A 24937-nucleotide genomic window follows, 5' to 3' on the forward strand; every position below is an offset into this window, starting at 1 on the left:
GTAAAAGTGATAAATTTAAGGGAATTTATCAAGCTTACCAAAATGCTCTGCGATTATGCATAATAACCACTTTTATCACATTTACCGTAACAAATATATATATAATATGGAATACGCCGTGATTACAGCATATCTCTTTTAATCATGCTGTAGAAAATTCTCATCAATTTTTTTGCGTTTTATTAGAGGGGGAAGGTCATTGAAAGATTACGAACGGAATCTGAGAAGTAGGTGCACATTCGATGATAAGCAGGTGCCGTTTCTTCTAGAGAACCGACAGATATTAAAGATAATGATATCTGATGTCACCAAAACATACAAAAAGGCACTGTTCACTTGTTTCTAAGTAACTACGGACGGCGAAGATGAAGACTTTGGTATTTTTCCTGGTTGTTTTGGGTCTGACGTGCCTGGTAAGTGCGAAAAAAAAATTATGTGTTAAATGTTACAAAATGAGGTTGAATTTCAAAGGCTTCCCGTATCTAATGAGTTTTGATCAATTAATTAATTTTTTTTCACGTTTATTTAGGCGCTGTGCGAGAAGGGCCAAAAATGCGAGACACAAGAAGACTGCGAGTCGGATGAATGCTGCGTACACATACATTCGTTCACGAGCTCCAAATGCAAGAAGAGGGTAGAGAAAGGTGATTATAAGAGCCCAGATTGTACAGGGTGTCCTGTAAATCTTAGTGTGGCCTTAATCTCATCAACCGTTCGTCGTTAGAGGTATATTTCTAATTTAAAAAAAAGCTCAAAATGTGTTCAGAAATCACTCTGTACTAGTTTTGGGAGTAAAAATACAGTTTGTGCCTCAAAATAAATAAATATAATATAATATAAATTTTTATGCGTCTCTAATATACGTTGTATAACATTTTATCATGTGTATATATTGTTTGCAATTTTTGTTAATTGCATTTTTAATTGGGTTGCTATATTTTTGAAATTGTTCCTCTTTCTCTCCTGACTTGAACTGGAAAAAAATCCACGTCTCCAAGTGCATTGAGATATTGTAAATGAAAAATCGGCGAAAAGTTTGAAAAGAACAGTATACAGTAACGGGCAACGCTTCTTTCCCTCAGTTATGCTGTTCTTTCCCAACTTTTCTCCAAATGCATCAGCAAATATTGCACTTGAAGACTGAATTTTTTTTCTCTTGGCCTCAAAAGAGACCGGGCAACAACTTTCTGATTTGGAGTTTGAGGACTGGGGGAAACCGTATAGAGATTTCGGTTCTTCACTTCGTGACACACTGTATCTTCACTCTCAAAACTGGTACAGGGTGATTTCTGAACGTATTTTGAGCATTCTTTTAAATTAGAAACCATGCCTCTGCGACGAACGGTTGATGAGATAAAGGCTGCATCGGGACTTACAGTACACCTTGCATGCAAATGCATATTTTGGCGTTTTTAGAATTAATGCATATAAGTGAATAAAATCTAAGAATTCTTAGAACGAATACATATAAAGGAACGAAATCTAAGAATTCTTAGAACGAATGCATATAAATTCACGAAATCTAAGAACTTTCAGAATAAATGTATAAAATCTAAGAATATTTAGAATAAAAGCATAAAATCTAAGAATATTCAGAATAAAAGCATAAAATCTAAGAATATTCAGAATAAAAGCATAAAATCTAAGAATATTCAGAATAAAAGCATAAAATCTAAGAATATTCAGAATAAAAGCATAAAATCTAAGAATATTCAGAATAAAAGCATAAAATCTTAGAATATTCAGAATAAATGTATAAAATCTAAGAATATTCAGAATAAATGTATAAAATCTAAGGATTTCCAGAATAAAAGCATAAAATATAAGAATATTCAGAATAAAAGCATAAAATATAAGAATATTCAGAATAAGAGCATAAAATCTAAGAATATTCAGAATAAAAGCATAAAATCTAAGAATATTCAGAATAAAAGCATAAAATCTAAGAATATTCAGAATAAAAGCATAAAATCTAAGAATATTCAGAATAAAAGCATAAAATCTTAGAATATTCAGAATAAATGTATAAAATCTAAGAATATTCAGAATAAATGTATAAAATCTAAGGATTTCCAGAATAAAAGCATAAAATATAAGAATATTCAGAATAAAAGCATAAAATATAAGAATATTCAGAATAAGAGCATAAAATCTAAGAATATTCAGAATAAAAGCATAAAATCTAAGAATATTCAGAATAAAAGCATAAAATCTAAGAATATTCAGAATAAAAGCATAAAATCTAAGAATATTCAGAATAAAAGCATAAAATCTTAGAATATTCAGAATAAATGTATAAAATCTAAGAATATTCAGAATAAAAGCATAAAATCTTAGAATATTCAGAATAAATGTATAAAATCTAAGGATTTCCAGAATAAAAGCATAAAATATAAGAATATTCAGAATAAAAGCATAAAATATAAGAATATTCAGAATAAAAGCATAAAATATAAGAATATTCAGAATAAGAGCATAAAATCTAAGAATATTCAGAATAAAAGCATAAAATCTAAGAATATTCAGAATAAAAGCATAAAATCTAAGAATATTCAGAATAAAAGCATAAAATCTAAGAATATTCAGAATAAAAGCATAAAATCTTAGAATATTCAGAATAAATGTATAAAATCTAAGAATATTCAGAATAAAAGCATAAAATCTTAGAATATTCAGAATAAAAGCATAAAATCTAAGGATTTTCAGAATAAAAGCATAAAATATAAGAATATTCAGAATAAAAGCATAAAATATAAGAATATTTAGAATAAAAGCATAAAATATAAGAATATTCAGAATAAAAGCATAAAATATAAGAATATTCAGAATAAAAGCATAAAATCTTAGAATATTCAGAATAAAAGCATAAAATATAAGAATATTCAGAATAAAAGCATAAAATCTTAGAATATTCAGAATAAATGTATAAAATCTAAGGATTTTCAGAATAAAAGCATAAAATATAAGAATATTCAGAATAAAAGCATAAAATATAAGAATATTCAGAATAAAAGCATAAAATCTAAGAATATTCAGAATAAAAGCATAAAATCTAAGAATATTCAGAATAAAAGCATAAAATCTAAGAATATTCAGAATAAAAGCATAAAATCTTAGAATATTCAGAATAAATGTATAAAATCTAAGAATTTTCAGAATAAAAGCATAAAATATAAGAATGTTCAGAATAAATGCATGTTTTTGAATTTTTATTTAAGATACTTAATTTTTTTTTATAATTTTTCAAATAAATATTTTTCGTAATATTTTTCCATAACATCGTTTTTTTCTCCCGCATTTGGGATTCAGTGAATTAATAGATGTTTGTAAAGTATTTAGAGGAACATTAATTTTCTTATTGAAATTCTATTTCTAGGCAAATGTGTCCCAAAGTGTTACATTTTTTTTTAGAAATACTGCCAAAATTTTTTTGCTACATGTATTTCCGTTATTGAGCAGCTACAACATCCAAATATCGTCTGATTAATTTTTCCAAAAGATGTAAATTCAGTTCTTGCTAACTTTGCACAATATTTCTTATGTAATTTTCTTTGCGTATCTGTGCAAAGGAGGGAGGTTTCTACTGTTTTGATTTTTATTAGAATGCTTTGTTTTTCATTTTTAAGGTTCTTTCTGTTTCCCGGATTCTGAGAAAGCTAAGAAAGATGGTAAATACGTAATTCTCTGCCCTTGCAAAAGTGGACTCGAATGCAAACCTTTAAGACTGGAAGAGAAGGATGGGGTAAGTTTTTGATTTGAGGAATGGCAACGATTTCAAAGGAATGAAAAGATTTCTGTGGTGTTTTTTCAGAACATGACAACTTTTGAGATATCACATTTTTGAGATATAAGCATTTTCATTGCCATTCGAAAATAAAAAATAAAGTATACACACAAATACATATGGAGATATCATGTTCTGACCAAACACCACAGATTTGTGCACATTGCCAGTCTGATATTATGCACAAAGTTGCTAATCCTTGTTAGAAACACATGATAGCAATTTACACGCGTGCATCAATTAACAGCACTAGTGACGGGGTCGACTAGATGGGGTGCCTACATCTTCCTATCTAGTCGGACTTGGTTGCGACAACCTGGTATAGGGAGAAACAATAATGCAAGGGTGCTCAACGTTTTGGGGAGTGCGCGTCACTTCACTGGTTTCGAAACGTGTCGAGAGCCAATTGAGTTACCTGGTTCCACAGGCCACTTTGGTCATCTGAAAATGTTGAGCGAGCCACTTGAAACATCTAGAAATGTACCGCGAGTCCCTCTGGTGATCTGAAATTGTACCGCGGGTCACTTGAGGGAATCTGGAAATTTGCCGAGAGCCACTTAGGTGATCTATAAATATGCAACGGGCCGCTTAAGTGAACTGTTAATGTATCTCGGGCCGCCTAAGTCTGAACACATCGTGAAGGGGCGAGGTAATAGGGCGGCTAGCCTCGACAAATGCATTAGGGGTGTTGGTAGAAGTGCCGTACATACTAGAGGAGGTGGCGGAGAGCGAAAATGACCGGAGGGGTTCTGAAGTGGAAGGGTGTAATGATGATGATGATGATGCCATCGCGGGAGAGGGGCCAATCACCAATGAGCGAAATGCCTCACCTCACGGTAAAAACAAGATTTCTTGTTCGACTTCCCCTTACCTACGATTGAGTCACCCCTTGGGGTTCTTTGAAGAGGTTTGAGGGTCCGTAAGGGGGTTTGGATGAGAAAACAATTTATTGTTCTTACATTATTATGTGCTGATTGTTAGCCGGTAAAGAGGTCAGTGGCCTTGTTGTTAGGATAAAGGGTCCCTAACTTTCGTCTTATTTTTCGTTTAACGTTGGTGACGACAGGGCCGTAGACATTTCATTTCATTTCACGCCGTACACCATCCAGCTTATATCCCCTATGGATACATAGCGGGTTTCGGGAACAGGTGCTGGCCACAATGACTTTGTATTGCGGGCTCCCAGTTGAGTCCCCAGCGATCAGTTGAGCTTTTGCTGCATTATTTTGAAGTTGCCGACGGCCCAGGCGCCTGCCAAAGGGGCTTTGTGTTGCGAGCATACATCTCAGCTTCCAGCTATCGGTTGGGCTCTCGCCGCCTTATTTCGGAGTTGCCGGGCAAAGGAACTTGGTGTTGCGGGCTCCCACTTGAGCCCCCAGTGATCCTTTGAGATTTCGCTGCCATATTTCGTAGTTGACGACCGGCGTACGCATTGGTGAAACGGGAGGGAGGAAATTATGAGACTGTGCCTCATAAGTTCGAGCCCTGGGCAAATGCAAATTTTTTGGGGCCCTTTTTTTTCTTGTCTTCTTTGAGGCAGAGGCGTACGCAGGACAAGGGAACATGTTGGGGGCCTTAAACACGTGTCCCACTTGCCCATGCGAAATACGGGCCCTGGTTGGGAGGAGAGCAAAGTGATAGAACAGTAGATTTAACAATGTTTTCCCCCGTACATATCAGTCATTTTCTCACATTTCAGGTGTAGGGGGCTACGGACACTTGATGTAGCTTGCGCATACATGTACATTATTTTCCCATTTATGCATGTTGCGATGTATTGTTGTTGATATGCATGTAGTCTTTGATTCACGTGACACGTTTTACATGTTTCTTTCAGCAAATGATTTTATACCAATCCAAGTGTGGTGAGCCGTAAACTCCATGGATCATGTGAAGATGAATATTCTTTCTTGTAACGTGATTCAAGTATAAATGTATCCTCCGTACATTTAGTATTCACGAGATTGAAGGGGGGGGGGGGGAGGGGAATAGACTCCATTTTGAAAAATTATTCAAAATATGTTTTTTTTTCATGATTTTTTATTTATTTTTTCAAATTTTTGCAATTTCTCTACATTTCATAATAAAGCGTTTCAAATATATGTGTGGATTTTCTTAAATTAAGCTTAATAACACAGCATAGCGTTTCAAGTTAACTCAAACTGGCTTTATTCTAGTTAACTTATGGTAGGGGTTCTTAATTTCGCGACCCAAAAGGGGCTTAAGAGATTTGTTGCTGTCCAAATCTAAACAGTTCTAATCTATTAACAGCCAGTGGGGAGGCTCTGAGCTATGGGTCCCGACCGAAACTGGATTCGCAGGGGCTCCGAAAATGGTCGTAGGAATCTACTTACAGCTATTGATTCTTGAGTTATGGATCACGATCGAAACTTCATTAGCAGGGGCATCCGATATAGGTCGCACAAATTCAGTTACAGCTCCGGGCTCTTGACCTATGGGTCATGACCCAAACTGGATTCACAAGTTCTTCCGAGATGGGTCGCAAAAATCCACTAACAGCCAGGGATTCTTGACCTATGTAACACGACCAAAACTTCATTCGCAGTGGGATTCTGAGGTGGGTCATACAAATTCACTTATGGCCAGGAATTGTTAAGTTATAGAACATGACCTAAACTTCTTTCAAAAGGGCTTCCAAGAATGGACGTGCTAATCCACTTACAGTAAAGGATTTCTGAGCCACGACCCGGTCTTCGATTCGCAGTGGCTTTTCAGAGGAGTCGTAAAAATCCACTCACCTGTGATAAATGCACTTATTGCGTCACTATGGTCCTATATGGTCCACTGGTCCTAATTTCGGAAACAGTCTCATGGGTCGCGAAGCTGATCTTGTTGCTGATTTCGGGTCGCGGCTGAAAAAGATTCAGAAACTCTGACCTACGGAATACAGTCGATGTGGGGTTGATGATGATTCATTTAAGGAAAATACACTGGTCAAAACAATTAGGATAAATGTAGTTTTTATTTAATTGTAATTTTTAAACATTTTAATTGATGAAATATTAGCAAAGAACATTGTTAGGTATTCACAAAGATCGTATCGCAAGACTTAAACATCAACTGATATTCAATAAATTCAAATAAATAATAAATAAATAATAATAAACTTAAATATAAATAATACACAAATCCCCTAATTGTTTTGAGCAGAGTAATTTATATATTTGAGATGAGGGACGTCTCACGGACTATTAAGTGGGGTCTGTCGTCGTCCACTGAAGGCGACCTACTACGCTACTGCGATTCCATTCTCTACAAGTATGTTTATCGGGGATATACATACAGGGTGATTCAGAAAAGATGGGGGGGAAAACTTTAAGAGGTGATGGTACGCACCAATACAGACAAACAATTGTCATCAAGGAATGCATGGTCTAACATGAAACGCAAACGCTTTTCGAAACGGCCGCTCCGCAAACGTTAAAACGGCATTCCCGTCGGAGTTTATCGGGAGAAAAAGAACATCATGTACGAAAATGTAACCTGGGGAAGAAGAAGAAACCGTATGCTAATCTGCGTCACAGTGAATAAAAAGCGCGGACGCCAGCCCTGTGAAGTTATTCCAACGTGCAACCGTTCTAACAGTTTTAACGTACGGGATAATGGCGCACTTTGGTAATACTGAAGAAGCAGGCACGCATTTCACACCCTGTGAAATGCATGTCTGTATACGGTTTCTTCTTCTTCCCCAGATTACATTTGCGTACATGGGTGTACTTTTTCTCCCGATAAATTTCAGGAATGCCGTTATAACGTTTGCGGAGCGGCCGTTTCGTAATACGCTAGTGCGTTCGCGTTTCATGTTAGACATTTGATGGCAATTGTTTGTATTGCTGTGTACTATCACCTCTTAAAATTTTTCCCCCCATCTTTTCTAAACCACCCTGTAGTGATGGACTATACACGGTGTCCTGTAAATGCTAATGTGACCTTTATCTCATGAACCGTCCGTCGTCCAGGTATGATTCCAATTTAAAAGAATGCTCAGAAATGATCCTGTAGCAGATATTTGAATTCAAAAATTTTATCGAATTTCATGAAAAGAACTGAACTGAATGTAAAACCACTGCTTCTAGACAAAAATGCAAATCTTGTACGTCAAATACGTAAGCGTACACGTGTGTGTAGGCGGAGCCAGTAGAGAAACAGGCTTTATAAGCGCGCGTAAGTTAAGACGCATTTCGTTCGCTAGCACACCTCGGCGAATTTCTTGGTGTTATTTTGCAGCAATCGGTTAATTTCAAATTGTAACAGTAAAAATGTGTAACCACCAACGTTTAGATGATGGAATGAGGTGGCGAATTGTGGGGAGGCCAATCTCAAGTCCAGATTTGTAGAGAGTTCAATTTAACGCCCAGCATCGTGTGTAACTTATGGAAACAGTTCCAGAATACCGGATCCATCGAGAGAAAGCCTGGGCAAGGTCGTCCAAGAGCCACGACGGCCAGAGAAGATCGCCATTTATCGATTATAGCGAGGCGTAACAGGAGTGCTACAGCTCTCTCGTGACTTGTATGCAGCCACAGGAACCCGTGTATCAAGGGTGACTGTTTCCAAAAGACTTCATGAGAGAGGGTTGTTTGCAAGATGACCTGCTGTTTGCGTCCCGCTCACTTCTACGGACAGGAGAATCCGTTTATCATGTTGCAGAGAGCATAGATATTGGAGTATGGATCAATGGCCGACCGTTCTCTTCACTGGTGAGTTCAGCCTAAGCACCGATTCTCGCCGTACGTTCATATGGAGAGAGCCAGGGACCCGCTATCTACCCTCCAATGTCCGCGAAATCGATCATTATGGCGGAGGAGGTTTAATGGTCTGGGCAGGCATCATGCTGGATGGCCGCACACCTTTCCATGTCTTTGAAAGAGGCACTGTGACTGGTGTGAGGTATAGGGATGAGGTCTTGGAGCCTTATGTTCGCCTTTTCAGAGGTGCAGTTGGCCCTGAGTTCATTTTAATGGACGATAACGCGAGGCCACATAAAGCTCTTCTGCTCGACGGTTTTCTAGAGAGTGAGGATATTCGCCGGATGGACTGGCCAGCCAGATCTCCAGACCTTAACCCTATAGAGCATGTCTGGGACACTCTGGGGAGGGCAATTGCAACTCGCAAACCCACTCCGGGAACCATCCAGGGAATGAAAACAGCGTTGCCGAACGAGTGGGACCAATTGCCACAGGAAATGATAAACCGCCTTATTTCAAGAATGAAATCACGCTGCGAGACCTGTATATCTGTAAGAGGGGACCATACCCCCTATTAACCCATTTTTTTTGTTTATCCTGCAACCGCTGTTTCATACCTTCTGACTCTAACGAGTGTTACGCACGATCATGCGTGTGTATTATTACAATTATTGAATGGTTATTTGTTTTGTATTGTATCAATGTATGTACATATAAAATTTCATTAAAATCGGTACAGTAGTTCTAGAGATAATCGACCAAGTCTGCAAATTCTCTTAATTTCTTACACCAGTGTACAACATCTTAACGCCGAAGTTGACGAGTTATAAAAAATTGAATTTCTAAATTTTAATGAATTTTCTTCATCAGAAAAGGAATTTTTCCTTCCAAACTCAAAATAGTTCAAGACTGGACTTGAGTTTCTCTGTCGATAAATGTGGCGGATTATATACAGCAGTGGTTCTCAACCTTTGGAAGCTCGAGGCCCGATAAATCTCTTTTGCGTAAGTGAAAGGACAGGTCATACACCGAGAAATTTAAGGGGAAAATGAAACTTCGAATCACTCACGACCCGGTGAGACTAGTGTTAGGGCCCGGCGGTTGAGAAACACTGATATAGAAGGTAAATATTTGTTTGGAATTACTAATAATTTGCTATTCAAATTCCCTCCAATCCCCCCTAAATAAATGCCCTACTTTGCGGAAATCACGACCTGCTGCATAAACACCGAGAATTACAGGGTGAGCAAAAAGTCCGTAGAAACTTTAAAAATGCATAAAAACCGGAGAAATAATCGAAATAAAAAACGGTTTGCAGGGTTAGCATCGCTAGGTCACTAAAATTTTTTTAAGACAGCCGATAGGTGTTGCTGAAGTACACAAGTCAAAGAAAAGTGTATCGATCCAGTCCATCCAATCTGTCGGAACTGAAAAATTCGATCCGCCGAGAGGTGCCATGTACAGTCAAACCTCGTTAGTGCGTCACCCGGATAACACGCCACTCCGCTTACCGGGTCACTTTTTGGAAGTCCCAATTATCCTCAGGCAGGAATTGGCACAGCTATGTCTTACTCTGCTTAACAAGTCACTCCGCTTGCTAAGTCATATTTTTGCGCTCCCAAGAGTGACTCATTAACGAGGTTTGACTGTATAACATCCTGACCTGCTGCACTCTGCCATTGCTGGATTTGTGACTCGCCTGCTATTTGTTGTCCCCTGTGGTGGTGGTCATGTGGAACACATACTGCTGAAAAAACGATTTGGAGTCATTCTGTTCGTTATACACGTATCTTTTCTTTGACTTGTGTACGTCAGCGCCACCTATCGGCTGCTTTTTTAAGTTATTTTTTTCCTGTCAAAAAAAATTCCCTTGACCTAGCGATGCTAACCCTGCAAACCGTTTTTTATTTCGGTTATTTTTTCCGGTTTTTATGCATTTTTAGTTTTTACGGACTTTTTGCCCACCCTGTATAATATTACGGTCTGCAAGAGAGAGAGATTAAAACGTTATTTTGAAATTCGTATTTCATTCAGTTTCCACACTGGAATGATTGAATCTAAATTTATTCAAAAATACACTCTATATGTTTGACTCTGTACAATTTACAGTCAAATTTACATATACATGAACAAGTTTACATATCAACGATGTAAAGGCTCTCTCTCTCTCCATTGTCCAGCATTTGAGAATTTTCAAAAACTAGCGAATGACGTCATCCAACAAAAAGAAAAGTTTATTGTATTGTCTAAATATATCATCATCATAATAAGAATGATGGTTAACATTGAAATTTTCACGGAAAAAGAAGAAAACTCGTGCAGTTTTCGAGGCCCATCCTTGTTTTTAGACGTGTTTTCAAAAGACATTTTATATTTTCGTGTTATATCATTTAATTTATCGTCACAAAACCGACGCCGAAAGGAACGAAAAACCACCTACTGCGTGTGTGTTACGAACACAATTATACGCTTTCAAAGACATCGTTTTCCAACTCCATAGTGGACGCTTCAACCCTTTCAAGATGGCTTTTCTGATCGCGATGGTCCTCTTCCTTGTGATGAACTCAAAGGTAAATCACATTTATCATAATAAATATAATTTATACTGAAATAAAATAATTATCGAGTAACTTAAGTAGAAATCGAGGTAAGGAAATGGAATCCAAAACCGTACAAAATGGCTCTAGATAGAAATCTTAGAACATTGAGAATAAAAATTTCGTTGCATTTTTCCATAGATATTTTGTTAAGAAAATATGAAGGAAGCATAATTTTTTTATTAAGGCATACGGGAAAGTCAACGGGACTTGTAAAACCGGAGCCGACTGTGATTATGACGAATGCTGCGTTTGGGACGACGATGACCGTGACCTTACATCTGGGGGACTTTGCGAGAAAAGACTGAAAGAAGGTATTCAAAAACACGTGCATTTTTAATTATAAGCTTAATTAAGATTCATTTGATCATCGTTGAACTTTTTAGACGTAGAAAAATCTCATTTGACTGTGTAATTTACAGTGAAACCTGTCTAAGACGGACACTGTATGAGACGGAAACCTGTCTTAAACGGAATCAATATATAGTCTGTTCAATGATTAGCGTTTTGATTTGCACCTGTATAAGGCCGGCATTACACTACAAAAGTTTGATAAAAGTTCGTTTATAAAACTAAAATAAGGCGGATCAGCAAAGTTCGCTCGAATATAACAGATGTGCTTATTGGCTAGATTTTTCAAGTTTTATAAAATAATTTTTATCAAACTTTTACAGAGCAGTAACGGCCTAAAACGGAAATCTGTCTAAGTCTGGGATTACACTATAAAGGTTTCATAAAAGTTCATTTATATAAAACTCGAAAAATACAACCAGTAAGGTCATCGATTGCATTTGCTAGAATGTTGTTACCAATGCTCTTATTGGTTACATTTTCAACTTTTATAAAAGCATTTTTACCAAACTTTCATAGTGTAATGCCAGCCTAAAACGGAATATTATTTCAATCTCTTGACATTCCGTCTCATACAGGTTTCACTGTATTTACTCATGATTGAGATGAGGAGGATTCGTCTTACTAAAAGCACACGGTGGTACGCTTTCTCTCAGCTCTAAAGTAACGAAGAAAAAAAAATTTCATACTGAACAAGCAAACATGTTGTTATCCCGCCCTTACTGTTGTTATCCCTGGCGGGATACCCGAGTGGCGCGGTGGCTATGATGCTCATCTACCACCGTGAGGGTTGCTGTTATGGACCCGGGTTCAAATCCGAGGGAAGGACATAGATATTTTCCCCTAACGAGCTTGAGACGATCACCGGTAGACAGCGCGCCTTCATTTCCAACCCATGTCATTAATGACAGTAAATTGCAATATAGCGATATGGCCAGAGTTGGTGTTTAGTGAAGTATTATACTGACGGGCGCTGTATAAGTATGTAGCGCTCTTTCTGGAGGACGTATTCCATTGGAACTCTGTGTATACGCTATATGGTCCCCATGGGGAAAATGCAATAAAAAGTGCCACTTATTCAGCTGGTGACCGAAAATGTAACACTTTTTTTTTTTATTGCGTAAATCTCTCTCCTATGGCCTCGTTAAGATACCCTGACAATTTAGCTGTATTCGGATAATTAGTTTTTGAAGAAAAAGTACAGGAACTTTAATTATAGTCACTATATATATTAATGTACATTAAAGCGTACACGTCTCTAACAATAGCACTTTAATTATACAGGTGATCTGTGTTTCATGACTTTGAATATGGCGACGGATGACGAAACCTACGAATTTATTTGTCCTTGCCGCCACGAGCTGGAATGCAAGACCCGGAAGCTTTTGGTTCTTGGTGGCGTAAGTACCCGTGCAATAATATTGCAATAATTTTATTAATTATGTTCTATCTAATAGGCTCTCAACGAAGGGTTCGTAACATTTCATTTCATACCGTGCACCGCCCAGGCTCTATCGACCATTGTCAACTTTAACCATTGCCCCGGATGATGGGACTGGCCGGTGTCGGGTGCTTTATTAAGCATATAAAATACATGAATATAAAAACACATTATCAAAAAAAAAAAGTATATATAGATTTTTTTAAAATTTCTATTATACAACTAATTCCGATGAGCTCTTCTGATGTCTTTGTAGCTCTATTGAGCTTGAGCCCTTTGTGGCCAAGCACCAGGTTATGAACCACGTTTTCCCTCATTGGCTTGTTGGCTCGGGTGAGCCCTCCGCCGTGACCAGCAGGTCCTGGAAGGGTTCGTGGCAGTTGCGAATGCAAAGAAAACTCTCAACTTCCTGGGTCTACTTAAATGGGATGAAAGGTATACAAAAGTAATGACTCATAGTAAGGCAACTACGCACGGTTTGTGATAAATTTTAGTTACATTTACCTTCGGAGTGCTCCCATCATTCACAGATGATGAGCACCGTGACCTGTTCAATCATCCCGCGATGATTGGAATATTTTTTTTTAAGATAAAATTTTTTAAATGACATAATACCCTTGAATTTATTTATTTACTGATAGAATGTTGCATATGTGTATTCATAAAAATTCTCAATAATTTGGAGGCTCTTATTCCACTTTACACTGTACGAGACCCGTTGTACCCTTCTCCTTACTTTTTGTTAAGGTGCCACTACAAGTCTACAAGTGCGAACGCTTGTCACAATAGCCGAAATTACTGTTCAAAAGCGGCCATAAGTAAAATTCGAATTAAATTTCAGTTCAATTACATTATCAACATTCACAATTTTCTAGTGTAACAAGCAAAAGAAGAGGGATGAATAAAAAATATCTATATAGTATTCTATATCTCCCATTTTGATGGGCAGATTGACAATAAAATAGAGTTGAACAAGAGAATTCATGATAAATTTTATAAAGCTTATTTAGTTCTACCATTTTCCAATGTTCATAATGAGTGAATAGCTAAGTAATGTTGTGTGACAAAGTACCCCATAGTCTGCGACGACTTGTCCCGTATATGGAGTTGGTTGTCACACTCGACAAGAAATTTTTAAAAATTTATCTTTCATAGGAAGAGTGATTTTTTGTATCCGCAGAAAGTTCTAGTACACGCAGAATGTTCAAACTTGATGTAGATTCATTAAACATTAGGATTGGTTTTAATTACACATACACGAAATTAACTGAAATGTAAAAAAGTGTGACGGTCATCCCCGGTCTACCCAAGTATTTTGCATAGCTGAGCATTTCGTGTATAAGTATAGAGGTGAATAGTGTCTCCGAATTATTGTCAAAAGATCTACATTCTACACTAACTTGTTCAGGCTCTGAACAAACACATAGTAACAATTTATCAATTTTACAATTTAAGAAAACAAAGCTTGCACCTTCATTAAAACATTTTCCCATAGTAACTAAATACGTTTTCGACTTATTTTTGTTAAAATCCTTATTTGATATTTGAAATAAAAATTAAGAACAAAACAATACAAACCTTCTTTCAGATTGCAAAAAAATAATGTCAGATTTATTAGTGACACTGTATATGCAGGGTGCACAGACAACAGGGCGTATGGTATTTCACTGATGAATCGTTGATCCCAGAGTCCAATTATGAAAGGTATCCAAATAACGTGAACTACTCATATATGCCATTCCCGTTGCAAGTTGTTTTGTATAGTTATTAAAATAAAGATGTTAACATTTCATACACACACCCCCGTGATCAAAAATTCAATTAGAAAGAGCCTTGTCTGTCCTGATGACAAATTTTCGCGCTTCTAATCAGCATTAAATGCAGGCAAAATGGTTTTTTCCGTATTTAAAGCTGTTTTTTTCCCAACTTTCCTTCATTTCTTGAATTCGAATATCGCATTGCACTCAGAAGCGTGGGAATTTTTCAGTTGGCATCGGGAGAGACAGGGCAACAACTTGGTCATTGGGTTTTTGACCGCAGAGTGTCCATTTCAAAAAATAACATATTTATTTTAATAACTATACAAAACAACTGGCAATATGAATGACATATCTGAGTACTTCACGTTATTTGGATACCTTTTGTAATATTTACAAAAGGATATTTTTGGATACCTTTCTGTAATAATTGGAAGTATGCCCCTAGCAATAAAATGTCATACGCACTGTATTCTATGCATTTATATGCAACACTCTATTTTTTATTTCCTTCCTCATGTTAATGTCATTTAAATAGGGAGAAAATTTCGAATATGATATTCTATGCATTTTGTTTGAAATTAAATTTTTTTGGTCACTGTTTTCACAAATTTCTTCATGCCCCCCACCCCCTTCTAATCAGCAGCCGTGGCTCTCCTTTTGCAAGATTTTCTTCCATGGCCTTCCCCTGGAATATCCTAGGGCCCCCGGTTGAGAACCACTCCTTTTGACGATGGGTATAGGCAGTGCTCGCGACTCGAAACATGTTGAAGTCCTCTGCTTTAAACACAGAGTAATAATACTATAGAGTGCGCGCGAGGGGTTACAATGTGAAGCAAAGATCCGGAGTCACGTGACTCCAGTCGAAAGGCTGGTCAGGGAATCTCGCTGGCAATGCTTTCCTTATGGCTACTCGTATGACGATCTACACGCGCTGTCTTATTTTTGATTAGAATGGCCAACACTTGCGCAGCTTTCGGATGTTCTGAGCGGTTTAGGAAAGGGGGACCAGTATCCTTTCACAAGGGAATACTTTTTTGCTTATTCCTCTTCTTATAAATTAAAAATTGGAATATTAAATTGACGATGCAATGGATTTCTGACGTAATCTCAGTTTTTAACGACTCCATTTTGGATTTAATTCAATTAAAGTTCCAAGTTTTGGTAAAATTCAAATGTCATGAATCATTATTAAATGTTTTAATAGAATTTTTGGCAATAAATGATTGAAATTGTGAGTTTTATGAAGTTTTAACTGAAATATACGTCTCCGCAAGATTTGGCGAGATTTGGCGAGCTAGTGAGTTCATTCGAGTTTTGCTCAACTTGGAAGAAAATATGCTTTTCAGAAGGAGAAATTGATGAAAAATATTCTATTTAAATAGAATGTGAGGAAAACTTCCCCCCCCCCTCTAGACAATTGCAGTTTTGCATAAAAATGCATAACAACCTCTAAAAATAATAGTATTTTTACCCCTCTTCACACCTGAGATAAAGCTATTACAGAAAAGAAATTTTTTTATTCATTAATTTGTTTTTTGTATGTGAAATTGCCGCTTCAAACAAGAAAATTAATTATTCAATTGATTTTTTGAGTCAATATCTGTACTAAGACCTGAAGTCATATATTGTGTACCTCAGATGTTATCTTGAAAAAGAATCATTCTAAAAACGATTTAATACCTTAAATTAAGATTAACATATGCATACTTTTGGAGCGAAGAGATTACATATGTCACATATATATATATATGTGACATGTGTAAATATTATATTATATATATGAAATATTATATCCTAAAATATTATATATATATATATATATATATATATACACACACTTTAAGTTATTACATATATACTCTACATGGAATTTTAATTCTTATAATTTAGAGAAATTGATGATGAGATTCTGTAATTTTCTTGAGTAAAATCTATTTTAATCCTGAAATATTATGTAAGTGTTTACAGTTTTGTGTGATGAGGTTATAAAAGGTTTTTCAGGAATGTTAGAAATGAAACTTTTTCTTATTGTTTGAATATTGTTTCATGACTGAATATGGTATGAGTGTGAATGTGTTACATTACATAACATAATATGATGCATTATAATTAATTATACATTAATTATGAGTATATAGAGTAATTGTAATGTTCTGGAAAGATATATTTTTGTTTTAATAACCCCTAGTATAAATAAATTTTCGAAATTAAAAGCGACAAAGTGAATGAAGAGAATATTTAAAAATATAAATGAATTAGGCTTTACAACATATACGTTGTTCCGTTTTCCAATATTTGTTTATTTTATAGAATTTATTTTTTCAAATCTGATACTCCCTAAATATTTCACATAAAAATGAGTGAAATTCATTGAAAAAATGAAGGAAAGTTTTCATCAACTTGATCGAATTGAGTCAAATTTCGTTACAGCAACATCCTAGCTTCTGCGAAAACGCGCCAAATGTAATAGCGCAGAACCTGTTCTTTCCCCGACAATACTGCTCATCTTTTCTTCACGTTCGACAAGTTTTATGAATAGCGTGCGCGGTCTATTTATATCTTAAGTCTATGGCTTTAAATCATGGTTACTCGCCATTTCGGAGAGTAGGCTCCCAACGCGATTTGGTAACGTTCACGGACCATCCGAGTGATCTTTTACTGCAGCGGTTCTCAACCTTTTTTGACCTTTTCAGTATATAATTTCTATGGCGGAGCCCTGTATGATTCTAGGAGCCCTTTTTTGTACATAATTTTTATGGCAGAACCTTGTAGGCCTCTCTTATTTACTTATCTATCAAATTTACTGATTCATTTTATTTTCCTCGAGTCGCCGCGGAGCCCCTGGGAGTTGCACACGGAGTACCGGTTGAGAACCACTGTTTTACTGATTTTGTTGTTTTTTTTACATAAAGCCCAGAGGATCAGCTTCAATTTTCAATATATTTTGATATTTTAATATCTTTATCAGTTTTTAAAACAAAAAAATGGCACCAATGGTTTTCTTAGGGGGTCATAATCTCTCGTCGGACTGAGATGGAGTTTTCATTAATGGCGACTTGGCTCATAATACAAAAACAGCAATGGAAAATCCAATTCAGATACTCCAATTTTGAGGACTTGAGAGGACAATAGGGACGCTCAAATGAAATTTCTTATTAATGTATAATACTTGCTAAAAATGTTTTAATGACATTTCATTATCAATATGATTACAATTTCAAGTGTCTTAGTTTAAAAATGTTTTGTTTCAACAAGCTTGGTGCCAAAAGGGGCCAAACTGGAACAGTCATTTTTTGTCTCCCTGCGTCTCAAATTTAACTGAATTTTCTTTTTGGTCTGTAGGCATATACCAATGATTTCTTGCATGCATTTTGTGTTATGAGAAATCATTAATTAATAATTAAATATATATACTTGTTTTTGTGGCATAAATTTGCAAATTTTTCATCATTGTCAACTTGTTATTTTTTTTTTTTGCCAAAATTATCATAAAAATATAATCACACAGTAAAATGTATGCTACAAATTATTGATGCATGCGTATAGAGAAAAATATATAAAAAAATTGATGCTTTTCTGTGGGGGGGAAAAAAAAAAAAAGACGCCGGACACAAAAGAAATCACCAAAAAATGACCGTTTCAGTTTGGCGCCTTTTGGTGTCGACACTAATAAGGCGGCAAAAGCTTGTCGAAACACATATTTTTTAAACTAAGAGACCTGAAATTATTATTATATTGATACTGAAATGTCATCAAAGCATTTTTAGCAAGAAATATACAATAATAAGAAATTTTCATTTGAACACGTCCCTTGTCCCCCCTTGATTTAACAAAAACATTTTGAATGCAAGTCGTTCTTATAATGGTCTCTTTTATATTAATTATTAGATATTGTAAGTTTGAGTTTCTGGTTCATACCCAAAAAACTTCGAGTGTCGTGAGCAATGACTTGAAGATTTATGCTTTAAATCGGGGTTTCTTAACCCTTTTTAACCTACGGCCCTACCAATTTCCTTCTCGTGTGTTTCTGACAAACGCCCAGGACCCTCCTACCCTCATCCAAGTAGAAACTCTTTCTACTTGTTGTATTGAATTTCATCAAAACTGAATTTATATTGGGTAAACGTTTTATAAGTAAGATCAGTGGCGTCGGAGCCGGGGGTGCTATGGGTGCTCGAGCACCCACGGAAGTTTGTAAAACAGGTCCGAGCATCCACAGAATTGATTCAGAAATCGAAATTTCCTACATAGAACTCAAGACGAGCACCCACAGGTTCGAAACACTTCCGACGTCCCTGAATAAGATCGATCTCTGCTGGAACTCTGGATAGGCACGGATCCAGAGAGAAGGTGGGTGATCATAAGAGCCGAATTATATGGGGAAAAATATGTCTGTGTGAAATACGAGACGAGGCAGACTCAACGAAACTACGTAATAAATCAACTTTCTCAACACATCACCCTGGGTCAGCGCCTACTCTGGACTAGATTTCAATGAGCTTACTTCAAGTGAGGTTTTTATGCACGGCGTCTCGAAATAATGGGTCCTCAGGCAAAGTGATGTTCTGGGGCACCATACTCAGCTGGAAGTAACAGCTTACATATTTACAGGCGCCAGGTCACCATGGCGACTAAAAAATTGGTATTGGCGCCTGGAATTTTCTTTGTGTAGTTACTAAATTGCAGGCACAAAATATGTGCAATTTGTAGCAGCATATCTGCTAACACAAAAGAGGGTCACTAAACCCATGAAAAAGGTCAAAAGAAGCATTATTTTGGACCTTTTTCTCTGGGTAAACATTTTTTGACACCTCATCCAGCCCTCATATAAGCCTACTTACACTTGAAGAGCTCAGAAGGCAATTATTAGTATAAGTCAATAAACATTGGAAATGAAATAAAAAGATGTTTGAACCCTTTAAGTGGTAATGACGATATATCTCGTCTCCATAAAAGCCTCTTATTTCAGCATTGACAAGCACAGATAGTTTGCGGAAAGATTTCTTAATGAAAAACTCTTCCCTATACCCCTTAGTTTGCTGAAAATCGGAAAAAAAAAAAGCCATTTTCATTAAAAAAGATATGGCATTTCGAAGGGGAATTTGATGATTTCTAATTGCCGCTCAAAGGGGTTAAAGTATCTCCTTATTTCGTAGTCAGTATAAGTGGCGCTTTCTGCTTTTGCAATGTAAAGTTATCGACTTGAATTCTTTGAGAACCGAAAGTTTTAACAATGAAAAGGCACTGCCAATACGAGATTAATGAAATTTCAGAAAATTGACTTACACTAATTGGCTTGTGAGCCCTTCATTTGAAAATCATAAACCAAATTGCATTGTGTATCCCCCCCAACTATGGATATGAGGCCGCCCCCCCCGAGTCATGTCCATATGAGCCCGTGGGTAAAGATGACCCTGTCGCTATAGACATCTATGCTTCATTCTTGAAGTATAATCACATTTCCCCCCCCCCCCATCATATTTCACTTGAAGCCGCATTTCTTCACTGCACTTTATGCCTTCTCCTTCACAACTTGTGGCTGCTCTTTCATTTTCTGATTTTTCACCCGTAGCCCCCTCAGAATATCCTAGGACCACATGAAGGGGGGGGGGGGACTACATGGGCCCAGATTGAGAATCACCGCTTTAAATTGCTGATGCAATGACATAAAAATCCGGAGCTCTTTTTATGTCACCATTTTATTCTTACCACTATGGAATGTTTTTGCTTGTATTTACGTACATTTCAGTTAGCTTGAATAAAAATTATTTTGATGTAAATTTTATTTATTTCTCCAGTATCCAATATATAGTTATCCAATGTGCGAGCAGAAGAAGAAGAAGTCTCAGAAGAAAGCAAAACATGACGTCGGCGAAGCTTCGAACAGCTTATTCGACATGGTCTTCCCTCCGAATTCAAGTTGAGAACATGATTTTTCAAACTACTAACGTTACTGTAGAAATTCATAGAATTTTCCAGTTAAAAACAAACTATAAAGTGTCAGTGGCGGAAAATAAATACTAAAATAAGGTTTTCTCTTCATTTGGGTTATCCTAACCATTTTTGGCATGCGTTTTCATCACATTCACTTTAATGGGCCGTTCAAGTATTACGTCAGCAATTTTTCAGCCATTTTTGACTACCCCCCCCCCCCCCCGTCAGCAAAATGTCGTCATCTCTGCCATCTTACCTCCTATCACATTGGTGGAATCAAAGATCGTACGCGGGGAGGGGCTCTTGCCCCCCCCCCCACCCCAAACAATAAAAAAATCATTTTTTAAATGAAAAAATATTTAAAAAAAAAATCAAAATTGCGAAAGAAAATGCCTTTATATGTTATTATAATCAATTTTGTTGATGCTATTCGATGCTATTTGTTCAATGCTATTCGACGGATAAGAACTCAAAATTTCCTAATAAGAAATTCATTGTAACCAAGCCATATAATGATAAATCCTTGGCCCGTGGACCAAATGTGGCCCAGGGGGTTATCTGATGTGGCCTGCCCCCTCAAACCTAATTTTGTAAAAATGAATTAAGCGGCACATTTTCAGTTCACTCAAGTATACCCGTGGCACATTTTTCAGGTCACACAAGTAGGTCCATGGCACATTCACGGGTCACTTAAGTGACCCGCGACACAGGACCAGACCCGACCCAGGCTCTGTCCCTCCCGAGAATATGTATTGGAGGGGCGGGGGATCGAACCCCGGGGGTTTCACATTACTTCACTCAAGTTACCCCCGGCACACATACCCAGATTACTAAAGTGATCCGCGGCATAATTACGGAACACTTGAATGATGCGTGGCCCAGTTCTAGAGTACTTAATCGGCCCAAACACATTTCTAGACTACTTGAAGGATCCACTAAATATTTATAGATCACTAAAGTGGCTCTCTAGGAGATTCAGTTCAGGCTGCCGTTAAGAATATTTCATATTTTTGTAAAGGATGGTTGATGACGTAATCATCTTCCAACCCCCCCCCCCCCATCGATGCTGACGTAATACTTGAATGACCCCTAATCAATATAAATTGAAAGTTTATTTTCCATCATACTAAATAGCTGCCAAAGTTTAGCATCATTACTTAAATTTTGATATAATATATTGTATATACAGTGTGTCCTTTAAGTCCTTAATCGGCCTTTATCTCATCAACCGTTCGTCGTATATACGGGGTGATTATAAAAAAACTATCCCGACATATGGGCCCCTAACTATCATACCATTCACAGAAACTGAATGAAATTTTGGCATGAGGTATTTTGAGGTATGCGCTCAAGAATGATATGGAAAACAACAGTGTCACTCTAACAGTTACGGTTACAGTGAGAAAATTTCGAAAATATCAAATGGCAACACCAAGTTTTTTGTATTGGAATGCGATCTCCATACTGAAAAACACTAAATAGCGTTGGAATGGCACCTGTAACACGAAAATCCCCGGAGCTAGGCAAGGAAAAAGGACTTTGCCGTGCACCAGAGCATTAATGTTCGTTTCATTCGTCACACCGTTTCTTCGGCTGAGGTCCCAGCCTGATTAGTCCTCCACAAGGCATGTGGAAAACACAATAAAATGCTTTATTTTATGCTGCTTCTCTGTCCTTATTGGTTGTCCTCACTTTTAGCCTATCTACCGCCGGTGATTTTCATGCTACAGTTGCCGTTCGAACGCTATTTAGGGTTTTTCACAATGGAGATCGCATTCCAATACAAAAAACTTGGTGTTGCCATTTGATATTTTCGAAATTTTCTCACTGCAACCGTAACTGTTAGAGTGACACTGTTGTTTTCCATATCATTCTTGAGCGCATACCTCAAAATACCTTATGCCAAAATTTCATTCAGTTTCTGTGAATGGTATGATAGTTAGGGGCCCATATGTCGGGATAGTTTTTTATAATCACCCTGTGTATATATATATATATATGTATATATATATAGAGGTACGGTTTCAGTTTAAAAGAAAATGCTCAAAGTGTGTTCATTAAAAACCCTGAACCGGTTTTGGAAGTGAAACTCAGTGTACCACAAAATAAAAATAAAAACGAAATTTTTATATGAACACCCTATCCTAAAAACCAAATTTGAAAGTTGTTGCACTGTCTCTCCTAAGACCAACAAAACAAAAAAACATTCATGTTTCAAAGTGCAGTATTCGCTGAGATATTTGAATTCAAAAATCGAAGAAAAGCTGGGGAGGAACAGCGTAAATGAGGGTCAGAAGCTTTGTCCGCTAGTTTATGCTGGTCTTTCCTAACTTTTCTCCACATTTTTGAATGCAAATATCTCTGTAAATATTCCACTTTGAAACGTGAAATGATTTTTTGTTGTTCTCAGGAGAGACTAGTGCCGTCTTAACGCATGGGTCCATCCGGGCACGGCCCGGGGGCCTCGAGAGACAAGGGGCCTCAGAAAAATGAAAAGTAGTTGAATTTCTCGAGAATTTGCGATGTAGGGCCTCAGAAAAATCACTTGGCCCGGGGGCCCATGATGCTCTTAAGACGGCTCTGGGAGTCAAAACAACGTTCTAATTGGGTTTTTAGGACATATAGTTTTTTCATTTATTTTCTGACAAACTGCTTTGACTGTGGAAACTGGTATAACGAGTGATTTCTGAACACATTTTGAGCATTTCACACTGGAACCCCATACCTCCACGACGAAAGATTGATGAAATAAAGGCCGAATTAGAACTTACAGGACGCCAGGCCCGTCATTTGGGGGGGTCGGAGGGGGGGGGGGCGTTGCTCCCCCGGCTTTTGAAAATACACTATAAATAGTATATATGTATACAAATATATATATATATATATACACAGTAAAACCTCGTTAAGTCGTCACCCTAATAAGTCGTCACTCCGGTTAAGTCGTCATTTTTCTTCCGGCCCTTCCACCTCTCATAGACAACAATGTTATGAAACCCTCGTTTACTCGTCGCTAATTTCGGTTAACTCGTCACTATGAAAAAATTTGGGAAAGTGGGGCAGACTATTTTTATGGCTCCCATTAAAAAAAGAGCTTTTAAGCATTGCCATATGCTTAAAAGTCACCATAAAATTCTATTTACCCAAACGGAACAGTTTGAGTAACGAAAGTTACGCTGGGGAAGTTCATTTGCCGACTATGGTTTTTGGAACGTTGGGGACTGTTCAAGCTAGATCTCATTTCTGCATGGGCTCTACTGGAGAAACTGGACAAACCGCGAGACACCCAGGCTCTGTCGCAAGAAGCAACGTAAGCACTTCGGCCCCTAAGGGGTGGGGGGACCAGGGCATCTCCGGCAAAACCAAAATTTACTGATACGTCAAAGATTACACATAGTGCAAGGAAATCAAAAATTACGTAAATCAAATTCATCAAGTCAAAGTGCAACGCGGGTACGGATAATAAATAATCATAGAAAGCATGAGCTCTACTAATTTAGGGCTTGAAATTTAAACAAAATATCTTTGTTGAAAAAAATTAGACATTCTTTCCCAAGTCGAGGTCTTATGTTTACTTTTCCCTGCCCAGGGCCCCTCGACCAAGTCGAAGGTGTTCGAGATTACTTTGTAGTTGCATCATGAACTACTGATGAAGAATTCAAACACTAAAATTAAATTTGATGTCTGTGTAAAATTAATGTGCAATAGAGAGTTCTATTATGAAGAAAAGCTACTTATAGCTTTAGACTAACAGAGCAGCAACTGTTAGTCTAAATTAAAAATTACTAGTATAAATCAAAGTGTACAGTACATTTTACCACAATAATTTAAGTAATAAGAGATGAAAAAGGTAAAAAATGGCTATTATTTTTTCTTCCGCGATCTATAAATTTTATTAATATTGTTATTTTGATTCATACTTTAATAAATTTCATATTACTCTAAATTTATGCGATTTTCATAACATCGCACATTGAAACTGACGGCACTCCGCTTAAACCGTCATAATTTTCGATAACTTGAGGTGACGACTTATCGAGGTTTTACTGTATATGCATACCTTGAGTACATGTTCTATGTCCCCCCCCCCCGGAAAAAGTTGAAATGACGACCCTGCAGGATGCCCTGTATAATATGGATATCAATACAAATACAAGCCACAGCAGGTAAAAAGTCCCACGATGTGGCTGAGAAAAAGACCCATAACAAATATAGATGTCATATGCAGGGTATTCTGTTAATGGAGCGATAAACTCAGAGGGTTGTTAGTAGGCATCAAGAGGAACAAAAATTGCAATGGAACATGGTGTCGCAAACCACGTTCAGAGGGTGAAAATCGCGAAACACGCACGCAGGCTCTGAGT

General features: G+C 37.0%; 2 protein-coding genes across 2 annotated transcripts; both read left to right on the forward strand.

Annotated features, from left to right (window-relative positions):
• Positions 1-274: 274 nt before the first annotated feature.
• Positions 275-5885, forward strand: LOC149088656 (U3-aranetoxin-Ce1a-like). Its single transcript, XM_089248577.1, has 4 exons — positions 275-413; positions 530-644; positions 3627-3742; positions 5622-5885. Exons 1-4 carry the CDS (start codon positions 366-368, stop codon positions 5658-5660), a joined length of 318 nt encoding a protein of 105 aa, XP_089104703.1. The 5' UTR covers positions 275-365; the 3' UTR covers positions 5661-5885.
• Positions 5886-10753: 4868 nt separating this feature from the next.
• On the forward strand, positions 10754-20666 carry LOC149088657 (uncharacterized). The gene is made up of 4 exons (XM_089253066.1): positions 10754-11063; positions 11278-11404; positions 12726-12841; positions 20441-20666. Exons 1-4 carry the CDS (start codon positions 11016-11018, stop codon positions 20564-20566), a joined length of 417 nt encoding a protein of 138 aa, XP_089109192.1. The 5' UTR covers positions 10754-11015; the 3' UTR covers positions 20567-20666.
• Positions 20667-24937: the final 4271 nt, after the last annotated feature.

This window comes from Pholcus phalangioides, unplaced genomic scaffold (assembly GCF_987345545.1).
Source record: "Pholcus phalangioides strain wild (caught in Gottingen) unplaced genomic scaffold, Ppha-v1.0 ptg000003l_1, whole genome shotgun sequence".
Lineage (NCBI taxonomy): Eukaryota > Metazoa > Arthropoda > Arachnida > Araneae > Pholcidae > Pholcus > Pholcus phalangioides.

What these genes read in the sequence shown, in the direction of transcription:
- LOC149088656 (XM_089248577.1), top strand. Translation starts at nt 366, where the DNA reads ATGAAGACTTTGGTATTTTTCCTGGTTGTTTTGGGTCTGACGTGCCTG. An exon ending in TTTTGGGTCTGACGTGCCTG is followed by an intron (nt 414 to 529) that starts GTAAGTGCGAAA and finishes ACGTTTATTTAG; the next exon opens with GCGCTGTGCGAGAAGGGCCA. An exon ending in GACTGGAAGAGAAGGATGGG is followed by an intron (nt 3,743 to 5,621) that starts GTAAGTTTTTGA and finishes TGTTTCTTTCAG; the next exon opens with CAAATGATTTTATACCAATC.
- LOC149088657 (XM_089253066.1), top strand. Translation starts at nt 11,016, where the DNA reads ATGGCTTTTCTGATCGCGATGGTCCTCTTCCTTGTGATGAACTCAAAG. An exon ending in TCCTTGTGATGAACTCAAAG is followed by an intron (nt 11,064 to 11,277) that starts GTAAATCACATT and finishes TTTTTTATTAAG; the next exon opens with GCATACGGGAAAGTCAACGG. An exon ending in AGCTTTTGGTTCTTGGTGGC is followed by an intron (nt 12,842 to 20,440) that starts GTAAGTACCCGT and finishes TTATTTCTCCAG; the next exon opens with TATCCAATATATAGTTATCC.